The sequence below is a fragment of the Lissotriton vulgaris genome, chromosome 2_2 (assembly GCF_964263255.1).
Source record: "Lissotriton vulgaris chromosome 2_2, aLisVul1.2, whole genome shotgun sequence".
NCBI lineage: Eukaryota > Metazoa > Chordata > Amphibia > Caudata > Salamandridae > Lissotriton > Lissotriton vulgaris.
In genome coordinates, this window is record NC_141688.1 from 28,567,450 (window position 1) to 28,593,085 (window position 25,636).

General features: G+C 41.7%; 1 protein-coding gene across 5 annotated transcripts in view; it reads right to left on the bottom strand.

The window, feature by feature from the left end:
• The window catches only part of MYO9A (myosin IXA), a 1,208,318-nt gene that overhangs the window by 882,333 nt on the left and 300,349 nt on the right, over window positions 1-25,636 (bottom strand). For all 5 annotated transcript variants that reach the window (XM_086959231.1, XM_086959230.1, XM_086959229.1 and 2 more), the window contains exon 3: window positions 13,189-13,283. In XM_086959231.1, coding sequence (XP_086815357.1) covers window positions 13,189-13,283 — 95 coding nt within the window. The remainder of the gene's footprint in view (window positions 1-13,188; window positions 13,284-25,636) is intronic.

A 25,636-nucleotide genomic window follows, 5' to 3' on the forward strand; every position in this document is an offset into this window, starting at 1 on the left:
GGCTTTGTAGTACACTGTCCATAAACCCACAGTGGGGCTGCTTCTTCAACCTTATAATTTGAAACCAATGTTCTCCCAGTGGAGCGAGGAGGGCACTGGAACCTGACTAGAAGCGCACTTGCAGCAGTGAATTCGTGTCCAAGGCAGCACCACCTGCGTTGGCGCTGCGCCTGCCTTCGTTCCATGACTGCAAGCTCCTACCAAAAGCCTGCATGGACCCTCATTCAAGGTGGGACTTGCTTCCCGACTGGGCAACAGCCGAAAATATTCAATCAAAACAGGTAGCCTTAACAGAAGCTCTGCCACGCGAAGTTTTTCAATGAGCATGTTTATTTGAATCCATTTCACTGCTCGCATCCCAGCAGATTTCAGTCTCCTTCGAACATAAAAGCCTGATGCGTTTCAGGGATGACCCTTTCCTCAGAGGCAATGTTCGTGAAGGTCAGTCAAACAGTTCCTGGTAGTGTCTACTCAAATAGCTCTCACCTGCCTCTATGGGCGTGTCTCAGGCGCACTGCATCCTGGGCTTTGTAGTACACTGTCCTTTAACCCACAATGGTGCTGCTTCTTCAACCTTACAATTTGAAACCAATGTTCTCCCAGTGGAGCGAGGAGGGCACTCCCATAGAGGCAGGTGAGAGCTATTTGAGTAGACACTACCAGGAACTGTTTGATTGACCTTCACGAACATTGCCTCTGAGGAAAGAGTCATCCCTGAAACGCGTCAGGCTTTTATGTTCGAAGGAGACTCTGAAATCTGCTGGGAAGCGAGCAGTGAAATGGATTCAAATAAACGTGCTCATTAAAAAACTTTGTGCGACAGAGCTTCTGTTAAGGCTACCTGTTTTGATTGAATATATATATATATATATATATATATATATATATATATATATATATATACACACATATATATACATATATATACATATACACACACACACACACATATATATATATATATACACAACATATATACACATACATATATACACATACACACATTATATATAACAGAACTTCAGAACCTGGCAAAATACCCCCAGGCACGGACCTCCGTGCGCTCAGTTCAAATCAGCAGACGATCAGCACCAAATGTACTGGTTAAGCAGTGAAGGTTTATTGCAAGAAAATCGCCCCCAGTCAGGCATAGTGCAAATTGGCAGAAAATGCTCAACTGCCTTTCAACACAAAGTAAACACCGTGAAAGAAAATAAAAGACAGACTTAATATCAGCATTGAACTCTGAAATGACATGGTATTGCATGAAGGCAGTACAAATAATGGATGTTCCAAATAATAATGAGAGATAAAAAATACATTAACATATTCCAAATTGCAACCAATGTAAACCCTGAGATAGAGCATGAATGCAGCTCATCACTTATAATGGTAAAGTGCCAATGCAAACAGTCAAACATACACAGATTTGAAGTGCAAGACAAATCCCTTCGAGATTACACATATATAAATATGTAAATACATAGATCATAGTTAAATAATAACCTGCAAATGCAAAATGATTAAAAGCTATAAATAAAATGTGTCAATTGATCAATACACATAATATAAAATATAATATGTAAACAACTGCATCATTAGGAACCAATAAACTGCAAGTGCATGATTATTAAAATATCCTGAGGAGAAATGTCAATTGATAAATTTTCAGTATGTAATCTGATTTTAAATTAAGGGATTTAAAGCAGCTAACAGCCAGATACAAGAGCTGAGACCACTTAAAAGTAAGCGCAATTAATTAGATATCGAATTGCAGCAATAAAGGCATATTAAAAATGATGCAATTTCATATAGAACATAGCCAAATAACATCTATCTACTGAAAAAAGTAGAAATGCCAGTCCTATCTCAATAAAGTGCAAAAAGTGTGCAAACGTGCAAAATGTGCAAAAGAGTATGTGCAAAGTTACATTTCTAAAACAGCATGTTGTTGCCCTCAGACTATATTAAACATCATATAATACCATTGATCAAAGATTTTACTACTCTATAAAAAACACATAAGCTTAAAGGCCTAAAGGGATATAAAGGAGCAGGTAAAAATTTGAGAATCAGAAGAAACTGTTCATACAGAAGCACGGTAATAAGGGACATAAAATCTACAATTAAAACAGAATGTCCAACAGATGTTATAAAAAATTGTGCATATCCTCCCTGTTATTGACATCATTTGGCATTCTAGTGTCTAGGGCTAGAATAAAATGTGTTTCCAGTTGCTCGAGTCTTTTTTCTGGATTTCCTCCCCGGCGGGGGTTTGAAACAGCACCCAACACAGAGTATGTTAAATCCTTCAATTTGTTCTGATGGACTAACTTAAAATATCTGGCAACCGGATAACTAGAATCCAAATTTACAATAGTCCTGACATGTTGGAGATTAAACTGTGTACAGGCAATTTAGTACTCCCTATGTATGCAAGACCGCAGGTACATTTCAAAATATATACCGCAAATTCAGTGCGACAGGTCAGGTATTCCATAATTTCAATTCTTTTGTCGCTGAAAGCCGTCACATAATAGGTGATATTGCATGCGAACGTGCATGCACGGCAAGAAGTACATTTATGGAAACTCCTACTGATCAACCATGAACGTTTGGGAAAAAGTTCTGGACTAGATTTAACAAGGGCATCCCTCAGAGGGAACCCTCCTGAAAGTAATACCCGGTAATGAGTGAAGAATCGGCCCCAAAGTCATGTCAGTAAGAACAATCGGCCACTGGGAGTAAATTATTTTGCAAATCTTATGTTCCTGTACACTAAAAGTAGTTATTAATCTTATCTGTCGTTTGTCCTCCCTAATGCAATTTGAGGAAACTCCCTCCACAGAGGCAGTTGGTTCCTTAAATTTGAGTAATTCTTCACTAGTATGTAAATTGGCTTTTTCCAAGACTATTTTAAGTTGAACCTCTATTCAAAAACCTAGAGAGAGCCTCCTGCTGACAAACGTGTGTTTCAGTATATAAACTACAGATACGGCGAAAACGCAAGAATTCGCCGTATGGAATGCTCCTGATCAGATGACGGGGGTGGGAGCTATCTGCATGTAAAATAGAATTACCGGCAGATTGCTTGCGATGTAGTTTGGTTTAAACTTTATTGTTATCAATATACACTAAAGTGTCGAGAAATTCTACACTTTTGTCACGGATATCTGCAGTGAATTTCAAATTCAATTCATTTTGGTTGATGGTATTAACAAATTCAAGGGCCATTTCTTGTGGACCATCCCAAATTAAACATACATCGTCAATATAACGCTAGTAATGAACAACATGTTTACACAGGTTCGCATGTTTGACACAAGGACACGCTTCTCCCACTAGCCGACATGAGTATCTGGGGGTAAAACATGCCCCCATGGCCACCCCTCTAAGATGCTGGTATATTGCCTGATCAAAAGAGAAGTAGTTATTAGACAAACACATTTCTGTCATCTCAATAAGCACATTGTTGTGTTCCTTCATACGGTCTAAAAAGTATTTGGTTGCTGATAGACCATCACTATGATTAATACTTGTATACAAGGATTCAATATCCATAACAAGCAAATAACTAGGATGCCTATTAACTTTTTCGATCTTGCTCAGAAAGTCTGTAGTGTCCCTAATATAGGATTTTAAAGATGTAACATGGGGTTGAATAAAGTAGTCCACGTACTTTGACACATTCTCCAGCAGACTTTTCTGAGCTGAAATAATAGGACGTCCGGGAATTGGAACAGTTTTTTGTGCACTTTGGGTAAAAAGTATAAAACAGGAGTGACTGGGTGCTCAACTTTTAAAAAGCCATATTCATCCTTGGTAAGGAGGCCCATCCTTTTCATTTCGACAAACTTTTGAATACATGTCCTATTTGGAGGATTTTCTATAGCAGCAAACACTAAAGAGATGTCGATCTGCTTCAGCCAGATATTGACAGCGAGGACAAAGAACTATATTGACCACATTATCTGATTTATTGATCACAATATCGTGATTATTATTTAGTTTCTTGAGGAGGGACTGATATTGGACATTGCGATATGATCTGGAATGTTTGCCTGACATCACAGACCTATTGAGAGACTTCAATTCCTCAACCACCCTATCACTAAAAATGTCCACGGCATCCGTGGGCATGAGGGGGGGGGGGGGGGGGGGGGGGATGTAGAAGTCGGTTTAAATGCACTTGTGGCTGCTTTGTTCGTTACAATCTCCATTGCGGTCATAGCTTCCTGTGTAGATAGGACAGCAGTGTCTGTAAACAAGGAATGTAATGTCCTTAAACCCTGCATGTCCTTTAGCTGAAGAGCATCAGTAGTAATATTTGGACAAGGTGAAATAGCCAGCCTCCCAGTGGGTTTATTCAAGCAAAAATATTTGATTAGCTTAATTTTACAAATAAATTTGAAAACATCAATTCTAGCTTGGTTATACGAGAATTGATTAGGTGGACAAAAAGTAAGCCCAAGATATAACAGCTGAATTTCCGCTTTCTTCAACACTATATCTGTGAGGTTGATAACCTTATTGGAGTAGTCGTGCCCCTCTACCTCCAATTCATTTTTAGTTTCCCTCTCCTGGTAGTGTTTCAGGTGTCTGATGCTCCTTTCCCTCCTACGATGATTGACTGACCCCTTGCTGTAATTGAGGTTTGCGGCGTCGCAAGGTGTACATTCGGTCCTCCCTGATATAAATTCAATTCCTCTCTTGGGGTAAAATTGCTCTGCACAGATGTATAAATCCGCTAAGTACCAGAGCGTCCATCCTCAGAGTCACTGTTAGATGTGAGGGAAATAATATCAGATTCACCATGCCACCTAGAACACCACTAGACGCTGTTTGTAGTACGGGATTAGGTTTACTTGTCATAGCTTGTCGTTTGTAATTTTCTTGAAAAGGTAAAAATTCTGCCCGTTGCATAATTATTCTGGTCTCTTGCAAATTTAAAAGCTTTGCGTGCTTTTATTGTTTCTTCATGTTTTTTAATGTGAATTTCAATGTCAGCCCGTCCTTTAGCAATTAAATCAGTTTGGCCAGTAGCATCAAGTAATCCATTTATTTTGTCAGTCTCTCCTAAGATGTTGTTCCGGTCTATTTCTGCATATTTTATCACAATATGAGATATATATATATGTATATAAATAGATATAGATATATATATGTAGATATATATATATATATATATATATATATATATATATACATACATACATCTACACACACACACACACCAGACCTACTGGCTTTGTCAAAAAGTCAGCACAATAATTTATAGAAAAGCGCAATCCATAGCATTTTTCATTAATATACACAAAGCAATGTATAATGTTGATAATTATCATACAAATGCATTTTCAATTAATAAGTCTTTTTAACCTGCTTTAGACAAGATATTGCAATCATACAAACAACCACAAGGGGTCCCCACACTTCAGCTGAAAATCAAACAGCTCCAGCTCAGAGTGCTTTGAAAATAATGCTAAGCTCTCCTGGATCATGCATTCAATGACGCAGTCAACATACTGTTATTTTTTGTAAACATTCGTGGGGGACTGCAGGGCTCCCTGCAACCCTCCACAACACTTATTATCATTGTTGGTACCCCTACCCTACTTAGGGCACCAAAGGAACCTTAATGCTTAAAAAGAAGCCCCCGCTCAGGGCATTAAGGGGCGCCACAGGCCGGGAGAAGCATATAATAAATAAGCAGCCTCGCCACTTTAACCCCTTCGGTGCTGATGACGGCCCCCAGCCGTCATGCATTACGGTGCTCATGTGCTGATGAAGGCTGGGGGCCATCATGAACCCGCCCACTCGCGATTCTGCCGCACAGGCGTAGAATCGCGGCCGCACCCAAAGGGTTAATACTGCCTTACCTCCTTTTCTTTTCTTGATAATTGCGTGATCTAGTGGCATACGGGGCAATGACAAACTTTTTTCTTTTTTTAATTGGCCTGACATGTAACACACCCCTGCGCTGCAACGTCGCCTCCCCACCTGCCAGCATACACTCCTTGCGGGTAGGGAATGCAGATGTGATGTGCACCCTGCTCCCCCTGGCATAAAGAGCGGCACACTACCACAGGGGGGAGAGCGGCAACACCCCCCTCTTCGCTTTTCCTCAGGGTACTGGGGATATGGTTCTGGGCTCCATATTGGACAATCGGCCAGCCCTCAGGGAGATGGCATGCATAAAGGTGGGAGTAAGGGGGGGGGGGGGGGGGGGGGGGGGGGGGATGTGCCAACCCCACACCTACCGGAGGATAGTTGATTGAAAATGGTGGGAAAGCGGTTTTGTTTTAGGTTTACTGCTGTGCTACTGCTGTAGCTCCCAAAAAATGAAAAATAAATAAAAAACGATAGATTTTGTCCCCCGAGGGCGGCTTTAGAGTCGAGTGGATCTTGTGGGCCTGCAATGATAAAGCTTTCGGTGCCAGTTTCAAAGGAGGCTGATGCTGTTCTGTACCCCGAGAGGGATTGTAGATGCCCCTGGCTGGAGGACTGCTTGCTTCTGAAGCTTTTTGATGATGGACACAGGAGCCTGAAGAGGGCAGAGTTCAGTGTCTGCCATTTTCTCAGAATCCGTACTCGGGGCTTGATGCTCGGCTACTTTGGGAGCCGTGCTCTGCCTTAGCATGAGACTTCTTTTGGGGAACCAGCTTAATTATATGAGTCTCAGAGGCCAAAAATATAGTCGCTCCATGACACAGTCTCGGGGCTGGGTGATGGTCAGGCATCCGGGAGATTGGACGTTCCAGGACCTCGGTACTAGGAGGATATCCAGGACGCCTGAAATGCCTGCTGTGCACCCTCCGGTTCCATAGGGCCTTTTAGATTGGATGGCAAGGCACAACAGACAAGAGGGGGGGCATCGTAGTCAAATAACTGCCACAGATTGCAAACCTCATGACGCTCTACCCAAGGATATTTCGTGTTTCAAAGGCAGTTCTGTAGAGAGCCCATTTCATCACACAAGCAGGATTCTCTGGCCATGAAAGACTGGGAACAATTCTGGTCACCTGAGAGAGGCCAGGCACTAAATGGAGATGGCAGAATTTAGTCAAAACAAAAACAATGGCATTCAAGAGTAACCGAACAGGGCCGAATTAAAACATGATCCTGACCCAATGACTTCAGTGCACGCCGGACTCCGAAGGCGGGAAAACAATTTAACAAGGGATCAGTGCAAATGTACAGTAAGACGCTGAGTCGCATCACATCCTCTGGCTCTAAAGACGTCTTTGAATAAAAATAACTTGAAAATGTCAGCCCAACACTACATGGCAGGAGTATGTTAAGCTAATTAAGAGGTTACTTTTTTTGTTTTAACTACAGAACTTCCTTTTTTTAATTAAGAATAATTTCTTTTAAAACTACTGTTCTATTTAAATAAAATATCAAATTCAGGTAAATGTGTAAAATTCGGATAGTCTGTGACTTTATTTTTACATCGATCACTGATTCAATGTGGAACACTCTAATTAATGCCAGTGGAAATAAATGCGGCCCAATAATGTTATTTGCCTCACATGAACTCAGATCCCTACATTTACAACTACAGCGCAAAACTGAAATTCTGTTCTTTGACCACAGTACAGCTTAACTACTTGAGAAAATACTGCCTTATGCCTCACAGATTTTAATCAGAAGCACTTCACAAAAGAAAATCATTGTGGTAATAGGACCTAGCTACTGTGATTTTCTGTGCCTCCACGGTAACCTCTTGTGCTCTGGTAATGGCCAATACCTTTGTTTATAACTACTGTAGCATAACCCACTCACGGCAGCGCTTCTAGTAAGCCACAGCCTCTCCCCAAAGTCAACAATGGTGATAATTAGCCTATTACTCTCAATAGATCCGCATTTCGAAGCTGGCCATAGTGACTAATTATGTTTCGCTCTCACTTCCCATTGAAAAGGCATCTTCAGTTTTTCTTACAACTTCAGCGCAGTTTGACAATGTAGAATGAAACCTGCCACTCAGAGGATCCAGCTAAATTTTAGCATGCCAAGTTTCATGATGATACATCAAGGAAGAAAATAAAAGAGCGGAGGGTGAGCGCGTGGGAGGGACGTGGGGCGGGGGAGGGGATGGGAAGTAGGGAGTGCAGAAGAAATCAAAAAGATATACAAAATGTTTGAGCATTAGTTGCTCAAAAATTACTAAATGGGGTGGACGGGGGGCTTTCAATGTGAATGTTCTGGATTGGGTCAGGCTGGTCCTACTTTGGGTGGTACACTGTTAACCTATCTCATGCCATTTGAACATTGTACTGTTGTTTTTGACTGATATGAGCAATGTTAATAAAAAGAGTTAAAAAAAATAATTACTAAATGGATTTACACCCAAATAAATAAAATGCATTCTTTCTGGACCAAGATCTAGATTCCTGCCAAATTTGGCGCAAATCCGTACAGTGGTTAACGGTGTATAAAGTTCCTATAAGAAAATGAATGGGGAAAACATTTTCGGATCCACCTTTTTTCTCAGCTCCCGCTCGATCACCGTGAAACTTTCCATGCACAAACTAGGCAAAAAGACCACTATTTTTGAAAAGTTTCGTGGAGATTTGTCAAACCGCACCAAAGTTATTAGTAACACAAAAATGCATCTCCTATGGAAACATCCAAACTATAACTACCGAACGACTGCCACTGGGTGATTATATATATATATATATATATATATTTCCGCTCCGTTGCACCAAAATCCGGGTCACTCGCAGGCGGGTGCCTCTCGTGGCGGCGCCCCACGTGATAAATCACAGCTCAGGTTTCTTTCACGTCCTAGGAAAGAAATTCCGGCACTCACAGGGAAAGTGTTCAGTAAGTTTTTAATCGCTCAGCAGACAAAAACTTTTGTCTGCTGAGCGATTAAAAACTTACTGAACACTTTCCCTGTGAGTGCCGGAATTTCTTTCCTAGGACGTGAAAGAAACCTGAGCTGTGATATATATATATATATATATATCTCAACGCTCCAGGTTCTTGCGGCTCGCTCACGCACTCAGTAGCGGGTGCTGGAAACGCAACAAGATCACGTACAATCTCAACGCTCCAGTAAATAAACACCAGCACTCCCAGGGGGTTAATCCTTCATTCGGATTTAATGGCACAAAGTAAGAAAACAAACGCGTTTCAGCAGTACACCTTTGTAAGTGTTTGGCGGCGGCCGCAAACGAACCTAGTAATTTATACGACATTACCGGGCGACAAGTCAGGCTTGTGGGCGCCATTTTTGCATCAGGCATCAAAGCATAATTTCAAAGTTTATATAATTTAAATTCATCCGTATATAATATACAATTCAAAAATCAATTACATTTCAATCAAAACAGTGTCACAACTAATATCGCTGTAAAATTTCAACACCAGTGCAAGGCAAGCATCGAGCGTAATTCAAATCACATGAATACAACATATTTATAGATTGTATCTTTGTTACAAGTGCTTGTGTATCATAGGGCAATATTAGTTGGTTTTGAAGCCCTGAATGGTCCTATACAAGGGCTCTACATTGCCACTTGTGTGTGTGTGTATATATATATATATATATATATATATATATATATATATATATATATATATATATATATATACACACATATACACACACACATATGCATACACACATACATTAACCATGTAATATGGTCCAATATCGACATCAAGGGGTTCTGGTGACAAACAACAAGGCCAAGTAGTTTGTAACCAGAAGTCCGAGATAGAAATAAAAAAAATTGGGTGTTGTCATCTTGAAAAATCAGTTTTCTTCAAATTGTATTGAATAATGATCACTGATTAGAATTAGGATGTTTTATGAAAAATTGCAAATGATGTGGCAAATGTAGAAAATTCACAATTATGTAATAATACATGGGATTCTGTAATCCCTGTACAAACGGCAGTCTCTAATTTCTTTATAATCGGTTAGGTGTGACGTGCCTAGTTGTGGATTATAAAGAAAAGATGTCAGTACTTGACTATTATAAAGTTACTACAGTAGAGTTCTGACATCACAATGCCTGTTGCCAGAGCCAGCAGCCGAGGTGAAAGGCACGTCAGGTCACGGAGCATAATTGAACCAGCGGTTTAAAGCAATGAAATAAGAATTGCTTTTCTTCCGCTACTCTACTTTTTTTTAGCTTACAATTAGGCGGCTTTGGCAGTATTTTGGTCACTCTGCATTACGCATGTAATGCGGAGTTCCAGCCAAATTCCACCAAACGCCACATGGCTGAGGTTTTTTGTGGGCGTGGATCGGCAATGTTAAGTTAACGAGCGAGAATTGGCATCCCGTTTTGTGATTTTCGGGCGCACAGTGGTCAAACCGTGAGATTTTCTCAACGTGGGTGGTCGCCACCGTTCACAGCGAGAAAGCTGGCACTCGAGTAGAAAAACGACTTGAGCAGCAGAAAAGAAGCAGCACCCATTAGCGTGCCATGTGGTGCTGTTTGAGCTGATTTTGTAGCGCAGCACAAACTCCCAGTATTAAAGATCTGTGCAAGCAGCGCGAAGTGCCATTTTCCTGCTAAGTCGAGTGTACATGTAACTGCGGAAATCAGCAGAATGAAACTCCATGAGTTTCACCCACCCCACTTACAATAATAAGCAGAGAAAGCATGTTTATTTTTTGCACTCCTTAGATAATTAGAGAAAAGATACGATCTTTCTGTATATTTCTATACATTCGAGTTAGTGCAGTTTTTTTTAACCTGACTTGTATTGAACTGTTTCTAATATCTGTTTGCAACAAATAACTAACAGGTTTTTGATGTGTTTAATTTTGCACTTGATGTTTTAATTTCATTCTTCATGTTTGCAAACATGCTTTCTCTTTCATATTGAAGAGCTACGCACCAAGGTTTTCGAGTGGTTTCTTGGAAGGTGATGGAATGACCATGTATTATATGATAAGGACATTGCAAGTCGCCACAGAATTCCATAACCTTATCAAGAAACTCAGCCTTTGGCTTCATTCCACTGTATGGTTATGCAACTCATCTGTGACTTCCAATATCCTTACAATATAAGGCAGGGGTACTTTATCCCTTATGTAAATGCTGCTGCCACAGAATCAAATAAGTCCAGCACTGTCAATTGTTGTCAGGTAAGAAAGAACATGTTACCAGAGCTCTTTGATGGCATTACTAGACCATATTACATGGTTACCCGTTATGCAGGATACATTGATGGATAGATAGACAGGTAAGTAGATAATCAAGAAGTTATGGTGACATTTGTTTTTACCTTTCATGAATACATTGTAATAAAACAATAGGTAATGTGAGGGCAAATGGATTTATGCATGAATAGATTACATTTGAAAATGTTGCAACATAGTATAGTTTTACGTAATGCAAAACATACCAGGTATTCCCTATTTATTTTTATTAGCATTGTATAATAGTTATGGTTTTAATCAATCACATTTTTCAATTAGATTCTAGGATTTAAAAAAAAGTAAACATGTTTGCAGTAGAAATAATTGTCTGCAACGTGGAAAGGATGTCACAAATTAAAGGAAAGAAAACATGTATCCTGAGCTCACATGCGCTTAAAAATGCAGATGTGTACGTTCCTTCACTCGAGTGCAGAACAAATCAACTCATCGAAATTAAGGAATGGAGCAATCCGCCCAGGAAATCTGAAACCAGACTCCTTTTAAGGCTCCGAGGTGTTGTGAGCAGAATCAAAAACAGCTACTTTTAGTTGGTACTCAGGTGCCAGAAATAAAACTTTCATTTTGATACTGACAAAATACATTAAAGTGCGACAATGTGGTCCCTAAAGAGGAGAGTCACGGGATTGTAGACTTGTCGTCGTTTGAGCTCTATAACAATTAATTTATTTTTATAGATCCATTTTCCGTATGACATTGCTCTAAAAGAGTTCCAATTACCTAATATTCTGCTAGGTTTATCCAATTCCCTATCTTATTACCAAAACATGAAATTGTCAGTATTTTCAGTGCTCATCTATGTAGCCAGTACCGGCTTGCTTAAAGATCCACTTGCACAGAAGTAGGGAACTGAAGAGGCAAAACCACTAACCATATTTGACATATTTCTTCTTTTTTTGACCAGTCGATGTATACATTACAGTATTTACATAAGACAAACATTTTTGAGTCCAACAGTGAAAGAGTTTATTGCAGCATTTCCGGATTATAGTCAGCCTGTGGGTAATAAGGAACCTACAGAGCCGTTGTGCACTTAGCTGTGCACTTGTTGCACGAACATAGGTCCTAATAAAGTTAAAATTCTGTAATCTAAAACTATAATACTCTGCTTTGTTCAATAACAATATGTTTACATTTAAAGATCATTTATTAATCTAAGAGTTATCCTCATGGTTCCACCATTACTACAACTATAATACTTGACTGCAGTCGATTTCTTTCCTGTTTGAAATATGCTTTCTGTTCAACTTATAATAGCAATTATAGTTTTCCTATACTAAATGTAACATTTCAAATTCAGATCATCCTTTAATCGTACGTGCTACAATGTACTTATTTTCTGTATCTAATAACGTTCATGCTATGCCGAAATTCAATATGTCACCTCCTTTACAGTCTTACTGCAATTTTTAACTTCTCGCAATTTAATTTGACATATCACGCCTCATCTGCCAAAATGAATTGCTAATGGCGCTTTTCCACTTTTCAGCCGTATGGCGATTTTGTACTCTACTATTCTTAAAGTAATTCTCTTTGTGGACTTGAATCTTGGTTCGCCCCCTCCACCCTGGCACTATAATTCATATAAAAACAGTATTCAGTATCACATTTCAGGATGTTTGAACAACGTGTACTGTATGTAAACAAGTCATGTTTATTCTGGCTTTCATCTCATTTTGCTACTGTCTTCTCCAAAACGATCAATATTTACATAACATTTCTGACTCTTCAAAATGAGTAGATTGATTCAGTTTAACAGCAAGGAAATTGAAGCAAATATTGATCCCATGGAAGAAAATATCAACTCATTACTGCCCGACTCACTATATACAATTGTCTCCTAACCCTGGTTTTACTTGTTGTAAACTCTGCACATTTTCCATGGGCAAGTTCTGATACAACTTGAGAGTAATAACAATCAAAGATGCCAACCAAATACCATAAAAAATTCAAATAGTAAGATATTTTCAAATCAAGAGCTCATGTGGCCTAATTGAACTTACCCTCGCACAGTTCCCATCTCTTGGTAATTCACCTGGATAAACTTGCCAAAGCGACTTGAGTTGTTGTTGTGCGCAGTCTTTGCATTTCCAAAAGCCTGTCAGGAATAAAAGAGGGTTGTTAATTAAAATTGCTTAGGTGTGAGCATGTTTGAGTTGGATATAAATTCAGATTTGCACTTGGCATGCATCAACAAATCAAGTGGTACTATTAGATCCAAAATTAATTGGCTCAAAGTAGGCTGGGAGATTTCACGCCGACACATGGTGATGGTACAAAGCTGAACACTGATGAAGTGCAGTTAACCATAATGTTAAGACGAGATCAGCTTAAAAATAGAAGAGGCTATATCCAGATGGACACACAAACAAGTGCCCGAACAGCAGCATCCCCACAAGGAACTATCATTCTGCAAACATTAAAATAAGAAGAATATTTTCCAGCAAAAAGTGCAAATGTTTGTGGTAGATTTCCATTTTGTAATGACTTGTGACCAATGAAGCTGCATGTGCGTGTTTGTATTCACAATTGTATGCCAAATCTTTTGAACATCTGATTATATCTGTCACGGCTCACTGTCGCCCTTACTCATCTCAATGCTGCTCCTGATGTATATCGACCTGTATCCGCCTCAACCCCCATGTGAAGCGCTCTGATACCCCGCTTGGGTCATGTTCGCGCTATACAAAACGTTTAATAAATAAATAAAATAAATCAATCTCCTTCTTGATCAACTTTATTTAAGTACAAATGAATGCCCTCTAATTCAACAACTCATGCTGAACCCACTCTTGGGTTGAATATCTTTAACACAGCTTTTACTATTAGTCAAGTATTCATATGTTTGAAAATCACTTTACCATAAAACTAAATATTAGCCTGTGCTCGGACTATTTGTTAGGCCTGATTTAGAGCTGGATGGACAAGTACTCTTTCACAAACATGATGGATCTCCATTTGCCCTACTACAAGGGCCGGCCGATGCAATGCACTTGCAATGCAGTGCACAAAATATCTTTCACATGTGTAACAGAGTACACATCCGTCAAAACTCTTAATCAGGCCATAGTTTTAGGAATGACTGGTAACAATAATTTTGCAATAGCATGATATTTTTGAGTGGATGGACCTGGATAGTACTGAGGGTGAGCTAGCCTTTTCACGCATTGTTTTCTTCATTTGTGCAGTTTTCAGAGAATGCCAGTTATGAAATACTGAAACAATGACAAAGGTTCCAAAGATCCATCGATATGCAATAAAGATTTTTTTTCCAATTAGGACTTAAATATGAAAAATGGTAGACATGAGTGTTAAGGAATACATAACTTCTACAAAAACACAGATTAAACAGATTCTCATGCTGGTCGACTAAGGAGAAATCTATGCATGGTAAAGAAAAGAAAATGTTACCCTGTAAGCATCTGTGTGTGGCATGTAGTGCTGTAGATGCACATGCTGTGTATATTCCTGCCATCTAGTGTTGGGCCCGGATGTGTGCAGGTTGTTTTTCTTCAAATTAGACTTTTCCAGTCATGAGGTACGGTGACTCCACCTATTGCTAGTAAGCATATGGGCATCAGCACCATTATTAGATTGCTTTCCGCACAGCGGCTGAAGATGGAAATGGGACATAGCAATACAGAAAGATAGATGACCATGCAGAAGCAGTAAAGGAAGGAAAATCTGCAACATCAAAAGGCGTCCGGGGAGGAGGGGAGGCGTATATGGATCTACAGCACTACATGCCACGAACAAATGCTTACAGGGTAACATTTTTAATTTGAGTCACGAGTGACTGTAGATACACATGCTGGCATAGACTGTAAAGCAGTCCTCCTATAAGCAGTGGCTAGCCTGAGGATGCTACAGAGGATTGAAAAAAGTGTACTTGAGTACAGCCTGGCCAACATTAACTTGATGGTGAGCTAATACATGCACACAAAAGTGTTTTGTGGAAGTGTGTGGTGCAGAGCACGTAGCAGATGTCAGATATGGGAATGTTCCCTAAGAAGGCCATAGAGGCACCTTTTACCAGTTAGAGTGGGCTCCGTGGTTAGGCAAAGGTCTCCCTTTTGGGGTTTTGAGAAGGCAACAAAGAATTGATGAGTCTTGCGAAAAGGTTTTATTCCATCTACATAATACATTAGGGCTCACTTAACATCGAGTATGAACAGCCCGTTCTGCAACTGAGTATGGTTGAGGAAAGAAAACTGGGAGTTCTGTCTATTGGTTAAGGTGGAAGGAAGAAACCACCTTAAGAAGGAACTTAGGATTAGTAGGAAGGACAACCCTATCTCTGTTGACCTGAAAGAAAGGTTCTTCCAACATCAAAGCCTGCAGCTTACGAACACATCTAAGAGAGGTGACTGGAAGAAGAAGGTCAGTGTCTGTGTCTTCTGGAGGATCTAATTCATACATGTCCCAAGGATTATCCTGTGGGGGCATGCCACATGAGTCCCATGGGTTCCTGAGGCTGTGTTTCCAAAATCCAGAGTGTGGTGGCTCCTGTGGAGTGGAGGAAAGGGGGTCAGCAGGGTGTGGTGAAGAAATGGTTTCAGTCAGGGAGGAGGGTAGGTTGTTGAGGCAATGGCAGATGGCTAGTGGACTTGTCATGTCTCTTCCGGTGCTTGGACCATGGGGGAAAATCAAGGGCTTCTTAATAGCAGAGCTTCCTCTTTGATCCAATTGCAGTCAATGTTGATGGCTGGAGCAGAATTGGGCCAGTGTGGGTCAGGATGTGACACTGGCGGGCATCGGGTTAATCCGGCAGCCTCTGTAGAACAGGTTTGGCAATGCCAACGGAAAAAAGTCTGTTTTAAAGGAAAGGATTTTGGTGTACGCACGTAGGTCATCAGCGCTGAGCAGGGCTTTTGATGTCAAAGGTTTTGGCTCCCAATTGGGTTTCAATACAGCAGCAGCACAGAGATGGTGGCAGTCAGCATAGAGCGTGTAGGCTTCAAGATTTTCTTTGGAGTCAGAGTCGAGGCTAGGAACCAGGTCTGAAGCAGGTGTTCTGTGCCAACCATGGCCCGGTGACAGACTAGAAGCCTGTCTGGGTTTTGAGACTGGATGCCCGAGGATGGACGGGGGCTGCTTGGAGAGTGAGTAGTGTCAAAGGGGTAGGGTTTGTTCGTACTCACAGCCTGTTGAGTGGGCAGCAGGTTTCAATCTCCAGGTCGGAACCAGAGCTAAGTTCCGGCAAGAAGACCTCTACTCGTAGTCAACAGTTACAGCTGGTGCTCATCCACAAGGTTCTGGATGTCAAGAGGTCCAGGGTGTCATTGCTTATTCTTCGCAGCTTTTTTAGGCATTGAGCCTGACAGTATCTCGAGTGATTCAAGCAGAAAGAGTGGCAGGAGGGCACGTCATGCTAAGGCGAGAGGTTGCAGACCTAGCGTAGATTGGCCGAGAGGTATTTGGCACGACACTGAGGACAGTATAGGAATGTCGTTCACTCCATCACAGACGAGACATACTAGTTGTGGAGAAAACGAACAGGGGAGACCTAGAAGGGTAAGGCCCCAACAGAAGCATAGAAGTTGTCTCAATTCCCAACCTGGACAAAGAAACACCTTGAGTCGATGCAAGAAAGTGGGACATGATAGCAAATAATACCAAGGAAGGGAGAGAAACCGAGAAGGCCATGGAGAGATCGCCTCAACTATGTTGAACTGCAAATCAGTCACCCACATTTGAACCCAACAGCAGAAAGAAAACAATCTAACAATGGAGATGATGCCCCTGCGCACTATCAGCAAGAGGTGGAGTCACCGTACCTCGAGACTAGACAAGACTTCTTTGAATAAAAATAACTTGCACACATCTTGGCCCAACACTAGATGGCAGGATTATGCACAGCATGTGTATCTACAGCCACATACGCCTTGAACAATAATTTTCAGTGAATTTCAACAATTTATAGATCTAACTAATGAAAAATATGATAGAGATGACAGAGGTGGAATATATGAAATAACATCTGTACTACATAACTGGAGGAATAGGAGTAAAAATTTGAAATAAACAGCCTAATAAATAATTCTGCACGATTGAAGTGGAGATTAGTTACATATATGAATGATCAGCCTAGAAGCAGGAAGATGCCGGAGGACTGTGTAAAGTATATACCACGAAGACAGGTGAGCTCTCCCCTCTCCTCCTCCGGAGCCAGGCGGCGACAGCACGCTATTCTACCTAAAGCGCTGATACTTCACTACACCGCTATAGCTGTAGGCTTGTCCCTAAAGCGATAGTACTTCACTGCACCGCTATAGCTGTGGGCTTGTCCTTGTGCGCTATCACGGTAACGAGAACAGGCTGTGATTTGGGGTACTTTTGAGCATCCAACGCGGTACTTAACTACTCCATGGGCATATGCTCATTTAAATCCAGTGATAACAATTTCAGAGCATGGGATCATTAAAACGGTACCCACATATCCGTGGGCACATTTTTCTTTACAGCGCTATGACAACAGCTGTTTCCTTCATTACTGAGAGCGGAGACTACACCACACATACCGCCCCGCTCACAATGCTAGGGGTTTCATGTCTTATCTACATACATAGGACAGTACTCTTTGGTAATAAAAGACCGTGTGTTGGTACTTTCGGTGAGTGATTCGAATGGTTTTGGATTTATTCACCCTTACAGAGCGGTGCTTCACCAATGTCCTGAGCCGTAGCCAGGTGGGGTGAGGTTTCTACTTCTCACAAACCAGGTAAGAAGTAGTTTGTGGAATTTGAAAAGTTTCAATTTCTATGATAAACGCTATACACTAGTACAAACAGTGTAGTTGGTCATATTGTTTTGATATGGACCTCACCAATGTTGATAACTATAAATGGTGAAAAAGAAGGTTTATTCTGGACAGGTGGTGGGTGATATGCTCATGCCATGCATTTCTATTTCAGTCTATCATTGACTGTGTGAGAAGACTTGGAACAAGCACACCTAGGAGGTCCAGCTGACACTTATATATCAAAGTTGTTCCATTTTTTTTTTCTTTTTATATTTAACAACACTTCTTCACTTAAGGGGGTTTTTTCTGTTTGCAGTAGCGGTATGTTTAGGTCCTGAAGAAAGCAAGGCTAGTGGCCAACAATTGCTGAAACATGTCGACCACGTTCCACCACTAGACAGTTTATAAGTTTTCCCTGTCTTGGCTATTTTTAATATTGGTGTTGGGAGCTATACCCTATTAAAAAAAATTTCATTGCTCCTTAAACCAATTTTACTCACCTTCTTTATATTCTTGGTATCACTTTACTTTTTTGCACTGCACACACTTTTTTACCCCGTCATTTACATCACCAACACTCAGTTTTCCAACTCTAAACTAATATACACCGACTGAAAGGAAGACCCAGTTTTTCCTGTTGGAGAATAAGATCAGGTGTAGTGTTGGTCCTCGGGGCCCCAAATGATGAAGGGCGGTTCCGAGTGGTGACTGATGGGTGCCAAAGACCAGATATTAACCTGACCTGGCCTCTCTAATTAATCTTCTAGTTATATGGTTAGAGGTAGCATCTCACTTTAACTGTCCTCAATATTTACCTATTTATTTCCTGACCTTCTGATACTTCTTCGTGGTATATGTCTATAGGGCGTGTATTCAGAGCAGGTCATTAAATTGCCCTTGGGTCCTCTTTAAATGTATGTGTTGTAGGACTGTGTAAAGTGACAGACAAATAAAGGATGAGAAAAAGATCAGGGTGGAAAGAGACAGGATCAGATGAATAGATAGAGCGTGGAGGAGGGAGGACGAGACCCAGCAAGAGAGTGTGTGTGAGACTGAAACATAGTCAGAAAAGAAGGGCAGAGAGGCCGTTTCTCCTCGTTTCTCTTCGTTTTACTTCTCCGAAAAGAAGGAAAAACAAAAAATTCCCATCAAAGGTTGGCTCGTAATAAGAAGCAAGATATCTGCATCATCTCACCGTTTAGGCGTCTCTATTACAGCATTTTCTTCGGGGAAACCACCTCCCGTTCTGGAGCTCCCACGGCTGACGTCAGCCTGCCACCATGTTCCTCTCTCCACCCAAGCTCGATGGAGCAGCTGTGGCCTTTTCAGGTAAGGTCTCTCAATACCCCCCCGGATACATACCCAGTGCTAGAACAGTTTCAGGCACAGGAAAACGGGGGAGTGGCGAGCGAGGCAAGCGCCTGGGTGGTAGGCTATGGGCTGTAGCAGACAGCCATCCGGATCCAAGGTGGGTACAGAAGGCAGAGAAGCGTCCGGTGCAGCGGGACAAGCAGCCGCAGCAGGTACTGGTTCTTCTAAGGGGAGGAGGAGTGCCGGGCGAGTATTTGGAGGCATGCTAGGAGGCTATTGGCGAGAGTAAGCCTCAGATCGCCTCTGACTCGCAACTTCTCTTTTCACCCCCTATTGTTAAGAAAGGGGTCCCAGGGGGCCCAGGAGCCAAACTGTTCTGTGAGCTCTGCAGGGCGAAAAATAAGCGGGAATGAGATAACATGCGATGCAGGCTGGGTGAAAGCGGAGAGAAGCACGAGTAGGGCTGACATGGAATTGAAGTTTGCATTGTATGCAGATGACCTGCTGATGTATACGTCAAATCCAGAAGAAGCAATACCCAGATTATTAGATCTCGCCGAAGGGTTTGGTAAAATCTCTGGGTATTCTATCAATGTAGAAAAAACTGAAATAATGGAATGGAACTAGCAGATAGACTCGGTAGGGAAAAAAATAACATAAGGTATTTAGGAGTCCATCTAGTGAATAAGATAGAAGATATCCCAATATTTAATTTAGATAGAGTCACTAAAGACATAATTGCTTCACTACAACGTTGGTCCTCTCTCCCTTTAAATATCTATGGAAGAGTGAACCTCTTGAAAATGATAATCCTTCCAAAAATCACTTTTTTTTAATGCTATCCCTTTATCTTTTCCGTTAGCTTTAATTAAAAAACTACAAGGAAAATTAGGATCATTCATTTGGAATGCCAAAGGCCCCTGAATAGCTTGGAAAAAACTAAGGAGAGGTCTAAAGACAGGAGGGCTTGCCTTTCCTGATTTACTTTTGTATTGCCAAGCTTTCGACTTCAAGCATTTTAGAACCATGGCTGGTCGATTGGACCAATCATCGATGGGTTTGCTATTCTCTGCCTTGTTAAAAGATGTCCCTCAGGGATCGAGTTTCTTCCTTTATAAGTTCGGGGACCCAAAATTCTTCAAAAAAGTAAGGCTGAAGATTTTGGGGACAGCTTTGAAAAATTGGGTATTTGTGAGGAATAAACTGAACATCCCTTATAATGCGTCACAGGCCCCGATATGGGATTCTCCCGGTCTTCCAGCATGCCTAAATGACCTTTTATGCTACCATTAAAACAGGCTGGGTTGGATTGCTGGGGGGATCTGCAGGAAGATGACCGCTCTTAAGCTGGGACATGCTCTCCACCTAACAAGGGGGACCTTGACCAGCTTTAAATATTAGCAACTATCAGGTTGGTGGGCAATGAGACCTGTAAAACCCACGGATAATAATCCCCCTAATCCCAAATTTGATGCGGTAACGAGAGGGGGCAAGTGGAAGAGTCAAATATCTTTTTGGTATTCAGCACTGTTAGAGGGCGAGGAGGTGACAGAGGCTGAAATTAGCAAAGTATGGAGCAACGCTATAAACCCGGCTAGTGGGTCCTTTATGGAGCTTTGGCACGACTCTTTCAGAGTGTTAAACGCTGTAATTAAACCAGCAGCTCTGAAAAGAAACCATCTGTTTACAATGTACAGGGTCTATATAACACCTAGGAAATTGGCTAAATACTCTAACATAGATCACCACTGTCCGAGGTGTGGCTATCCGAAAGCAGATGTACATATGTTCGCTGATTGTCCCGAATTAGAGGAATCTTGGAGTAAGATAAGGGAATTCTTGGAAGATGTCCTTTCAATGCCCATATCAGTTTCAACGTTTACGATAATATCAGGGCTTATCACGACCTATCAGGTAAATGATCTCCCCACGAAATTTGTTTTTTACATCATCTTGCTGGCAAGGCGAGAGATCTGTAGGGCGTGGAAGGATTCAACTCCCCCTACTTTTGCTAATTGCCTACGGCAGATCATGATAAGTAAATCAGATATGGCATGTGATCCCAGGAGTGAGACCAATGTATGGGAGGCCTTGGTGGCATGGCAACTTCGGTGATTGGTATTCCAATGATTTGTCTGGAGCACTGCTGGTTCCCTGGACTCCTAAGTAGCATGGTTGCCCAAAGATCGGCGAAAAAAAAAAAAAAGGAGTATGGAGGGGAAGGTAGGGGCTACTTGAGGGTGCAGGCTTACCACTTTGCTTTTGGCCGTAAACAACAAGGGCCGGTGCAGAACGACCAATGGTGCATGGAGGTGCCAGCTTCCCATCAAGAGTTCCATTCGTGATATATGAGGAGTACCAAAAAAAAAAAGAAGGGCAGAAACAGAGTTGTAGACATAAGGAGAAGGTAAACATACATTGCTACAAATTATTCTCCTAAATAAATAGCGTGCTCATTATATGAGCAAGGTTAGTTCTGATGTGATTTACAATTTAGATTAGAAAATATTGTGTTAATTGGGTTGCTGCACTTAAGAAACTTCTTACCATGTTAAACATGCATCATAAAAACGATTATTCCTATAGCATTCTACTATTTTTTGAGAGCCAAATAAAATATATCAAAGCAGCCAAGTCTTAATCTAAAAGATCAAGTAAATAGGCATAACGCTGAGGATCATGTCATCAGGTACATCTGTAAGATACAGTACTGAAAAGACCATGAGAGACACAGAATAAGTTCATAATAGATGGGTTTCTGCAATCCCTGTATAAAAGTCAGTCTCTAATTTCTATATTATCAGTAACTTGTAGCACATCCAGTCACATATTATAAAGAAATCACGTCAGAGCTGTGAAACCTGAATTTTCTAAGTTGCCATGTGCACCTCCATTTTCGTGTCGATTCTGCCTCTGATCCTCAAGACCGTGTACGTGTCAAACTACACCACAAGCTGACCTTTTCACTGCGTCCACGATAACATTTTCCAGGAATTTTGGAATGTGAATGACGTCGCCCGCCGGTTTCATCCTTCATCTAACATCGTGACAAGAGGCAGGGGATCTGCTTAAGGCCTGGACTGGTTGACACTAGTTTCCATCCTATAAGGGATGTTGCTTGTTCCTCGCAGGTTGAACAGTCTCTCTTCACCTACCTTCCAGTGGGTCATGGATACTTTTCCATCTCTAAAGATTGTCTGTATCAGGTTAATAAACCTGTGTTTCTTTACTCCCAGTGGTCTCCCATCTTTGTACGTACTTGGAGGAATCTGTTAACTTGGGTGTTCCCTGCACCGCTGTGTGGTCTACCTCTAAGACCCCCCCCCCCGGTTCTTCAATTGGTGCATCAACGTGGAGCTCCATCAGAGACTCAGTGGTCCCAGCTTGACGACCCAGAGAGGAGGGGAAGATCGGTAACTGAGGTGTGCACCTGCAGAAAGCAGACTGGGGTCTCCGTAGCCAACGTCGCCTGTATCTCCTTCCCTCGACGGTGTCTTCGACTACAGCGTCCCCAGTCCTGTCTGGAATCCCTTTCTGGTCCGTCTAGTCTGTCTGGAAAATAAGGAGGAGAACCACCCGGGAGCGGAGAAACACATCGGGTATTCTGGTAGGGTTGCTTCAAGCAACATAAAAATAATTCTTATACTGATTCAGTTACACATGCATGTGTCTGTTTTTCTGTTTTGATTAATGGTTTCTGATTCGATCTTTGCAAAGACCGAAGGACAGGTAATGTGTTCCTGGTTGTGAACTGTCTGGTTTCTGAAGGAAATATTATTTAAGTACAGTAAACGTGCCTGTTTTTAGTAAATTTTGTAAACTCTGCTGTTGCTCGAACAGTCAAGATGTATTAGAAGAAAGTCAGCCAGCCCCTCCAGAGGGAACCCCTAATAAAGAGATGTACATCAAATATGGTATTTCTGGTATAATTTATACTAAATTGTGGCGGAAATGCACAAAAAATAATGCAGAGTTACAGAGGTCCGAATTTGGTGGTTTTGAGGTACCTAAACTTACATATTTGGAAGAGCAGCTGCATAAACTGAAGGTGCGAACGAGTATGTTCGATTCCTTTGGTCTATGGCGAAAAGAAATTAATGAAAGAAAGAGAAGAGCTGAAGCTAGAGAGAATAAGACACTCTGAAAAACTGCTCAACAGAGGGCGAGAAATATAGAAGGGTGTGCTAGGGAACACAGACTTAAGACAACTGGACAGTACCCCTTACTGCCACCAAAACTTGACAAAGACAATGCTATGTTGTTTTTTTAGACCTCCAGCTTATTTTGAGACACAGCAATTGATAAAGCCGCAGCCAGCACCTACCCAGAAAGCTCCTATTCCTGACGCCCCAATCCCACCGGCTCAGGTGTTGATACTTGACTCAGAGACTGAAACCCTTGCCCCTGTAGTTATTCCTAAAATCGTGAAGCTATGTGACAGGAAAGGACTCCGAAAGGAGGTTAATGATTCAGACGGCAGTTATGATTCCGACCAAGGCGCGTATAAAAGGTCACATTCTCCTAGCCTCAGGGACGAAGAAAAGAAAAAAAATAGATCGTATAGCCTACAAACTAATTACGGACTGTGCCTCCCCTTCGGACATTCACGCCGCAGCAGAGGGCCAGGGACATTCGACAAGAAAGAGCAATTTTTTGGAAAGAAAGGCTTTCCACCTTATGGCCAACCAGGAGGACCAAAGGGTATAAGTACCACTTGATTTCCGGAGACTATATAGACACTTGCACGATGGGGAATCTACGGAAAATGATAGATGTACTACTAGCAATAATAAAAACTACTTTGCATTCCGATAGTCAGCCAGAGAGTATCGTTCAGATGCCAGTCACGAGGCTGCCACCATCTATGTCCCTCCACGGTGTACTGGAACAGTCCAAAAAAAAACAGATGACCCGAATGCCTGTTCCAGATTAATGCTTACCTTTATATATACTCCTTGGAAAAAGGCTGAAATGTTACAGTTACAAAAAGATATACCGGACATCAGAAAGAATCCTACCGGATTCTATTAGAGCGTCCAGCCGATACTGAACACTTACACCTTGACCAGAATTGACATCACTCAATTTTTTGGTCTTATATTGCCAGCCAAGCTTTGGAAACCCCTTAGATGTTGACGATCAGGCAGCTTTCCATGGTACATGGGAAGAACTGGAAATAAGGGAAAAAGAGAGAAGACCTGGTGAAAGCTACATGAAGATATATTAGCACTGCCGAAAAGACTGTTAGCTAAACTAAAAACTCTCGCTCCAGAAAGAAAGGTAGATTGGACCCTTCTCAATGCTTGCAAACAGAATATTGATGAATCAGTCTCTGATCATTTTACTAGACTAGGAAAGGCATATACCGATTTGAGTGGCCAGGATGTAGCGACCGAAACTGGTCGCCACCTGCTGATTCAGACATTTGTCAAGGGGCTCTTACTAGCAGTAGGAAATAGGCTTATGGCCAGTGAAAGTAGTTGGCCGGCGGCAAAGCCCGCCACTATACTGACAATGGCACAATATTACGAGGCTCAGTGCAAAAACGCCGAAGAAGAAAAGGAGACTAAAAAGAAGAAATTAAAAGAACAAGTGTTGCTTAGTCAGTTAGACTCCTGTAATCGCCCTCGTGACACAAATAATGTCTGTCAGCAAAATGCCAGGTTCACCTCGAAAACACAAAACACTCCAGTACAGAACCAGCAATCGTAGCGATCTGGTCCCCAGTCCACTGATATTTGTGCCTATTGCAAGAAACCGGAACGAAGGATTGTCCGATATTACCTGATAATATTGCCACAGGAAAAACGCAACCGCAACAGTCCAACATCTCCTCCCGACCCCAATATCAGTATAGGGACAACAGATTTGATAATTCAGAAAGTCAGGCTACCCTTCAGGATTATGCAGAGGACGATCTTGAGAGGAAACCACTGTATTGGTCAGCCTAGGAAGGTCAAGGATGGGGGAAGGAACCAGTGGAGGTACCTGTAAATCAACAGGGACCCCATGTTACGGCATCGGTGGCCGGCACTAAAGGATTTTTCCTCGTGGATACAGGAGCATCCTGCAGCACCCTGACCACCCCACTGATTCCGAAGGCTCCTTCAGCCGGCGAACTAATTACATCGACTGGGTTTGATGGTAAGCCCACTGTGAACCCCCTTTCCAAACCTACCCCATTCTCTATCCTTGGCGCGGACACTTTTGCAACGTTCTTGCTATCACCAGACTGTCCCGAGAATCTTATGGGGTTGGATTTGTTAAAACATTACCATGCCACTATCAGATATTCCCAAGATAATGTTTGAATCATTCTGTATGACAAGGTTTCCCCCTGCCAACAGTCTGCACAGCTACACCAACTTCCAGACATTCAGGATGATTTAGCGACCATT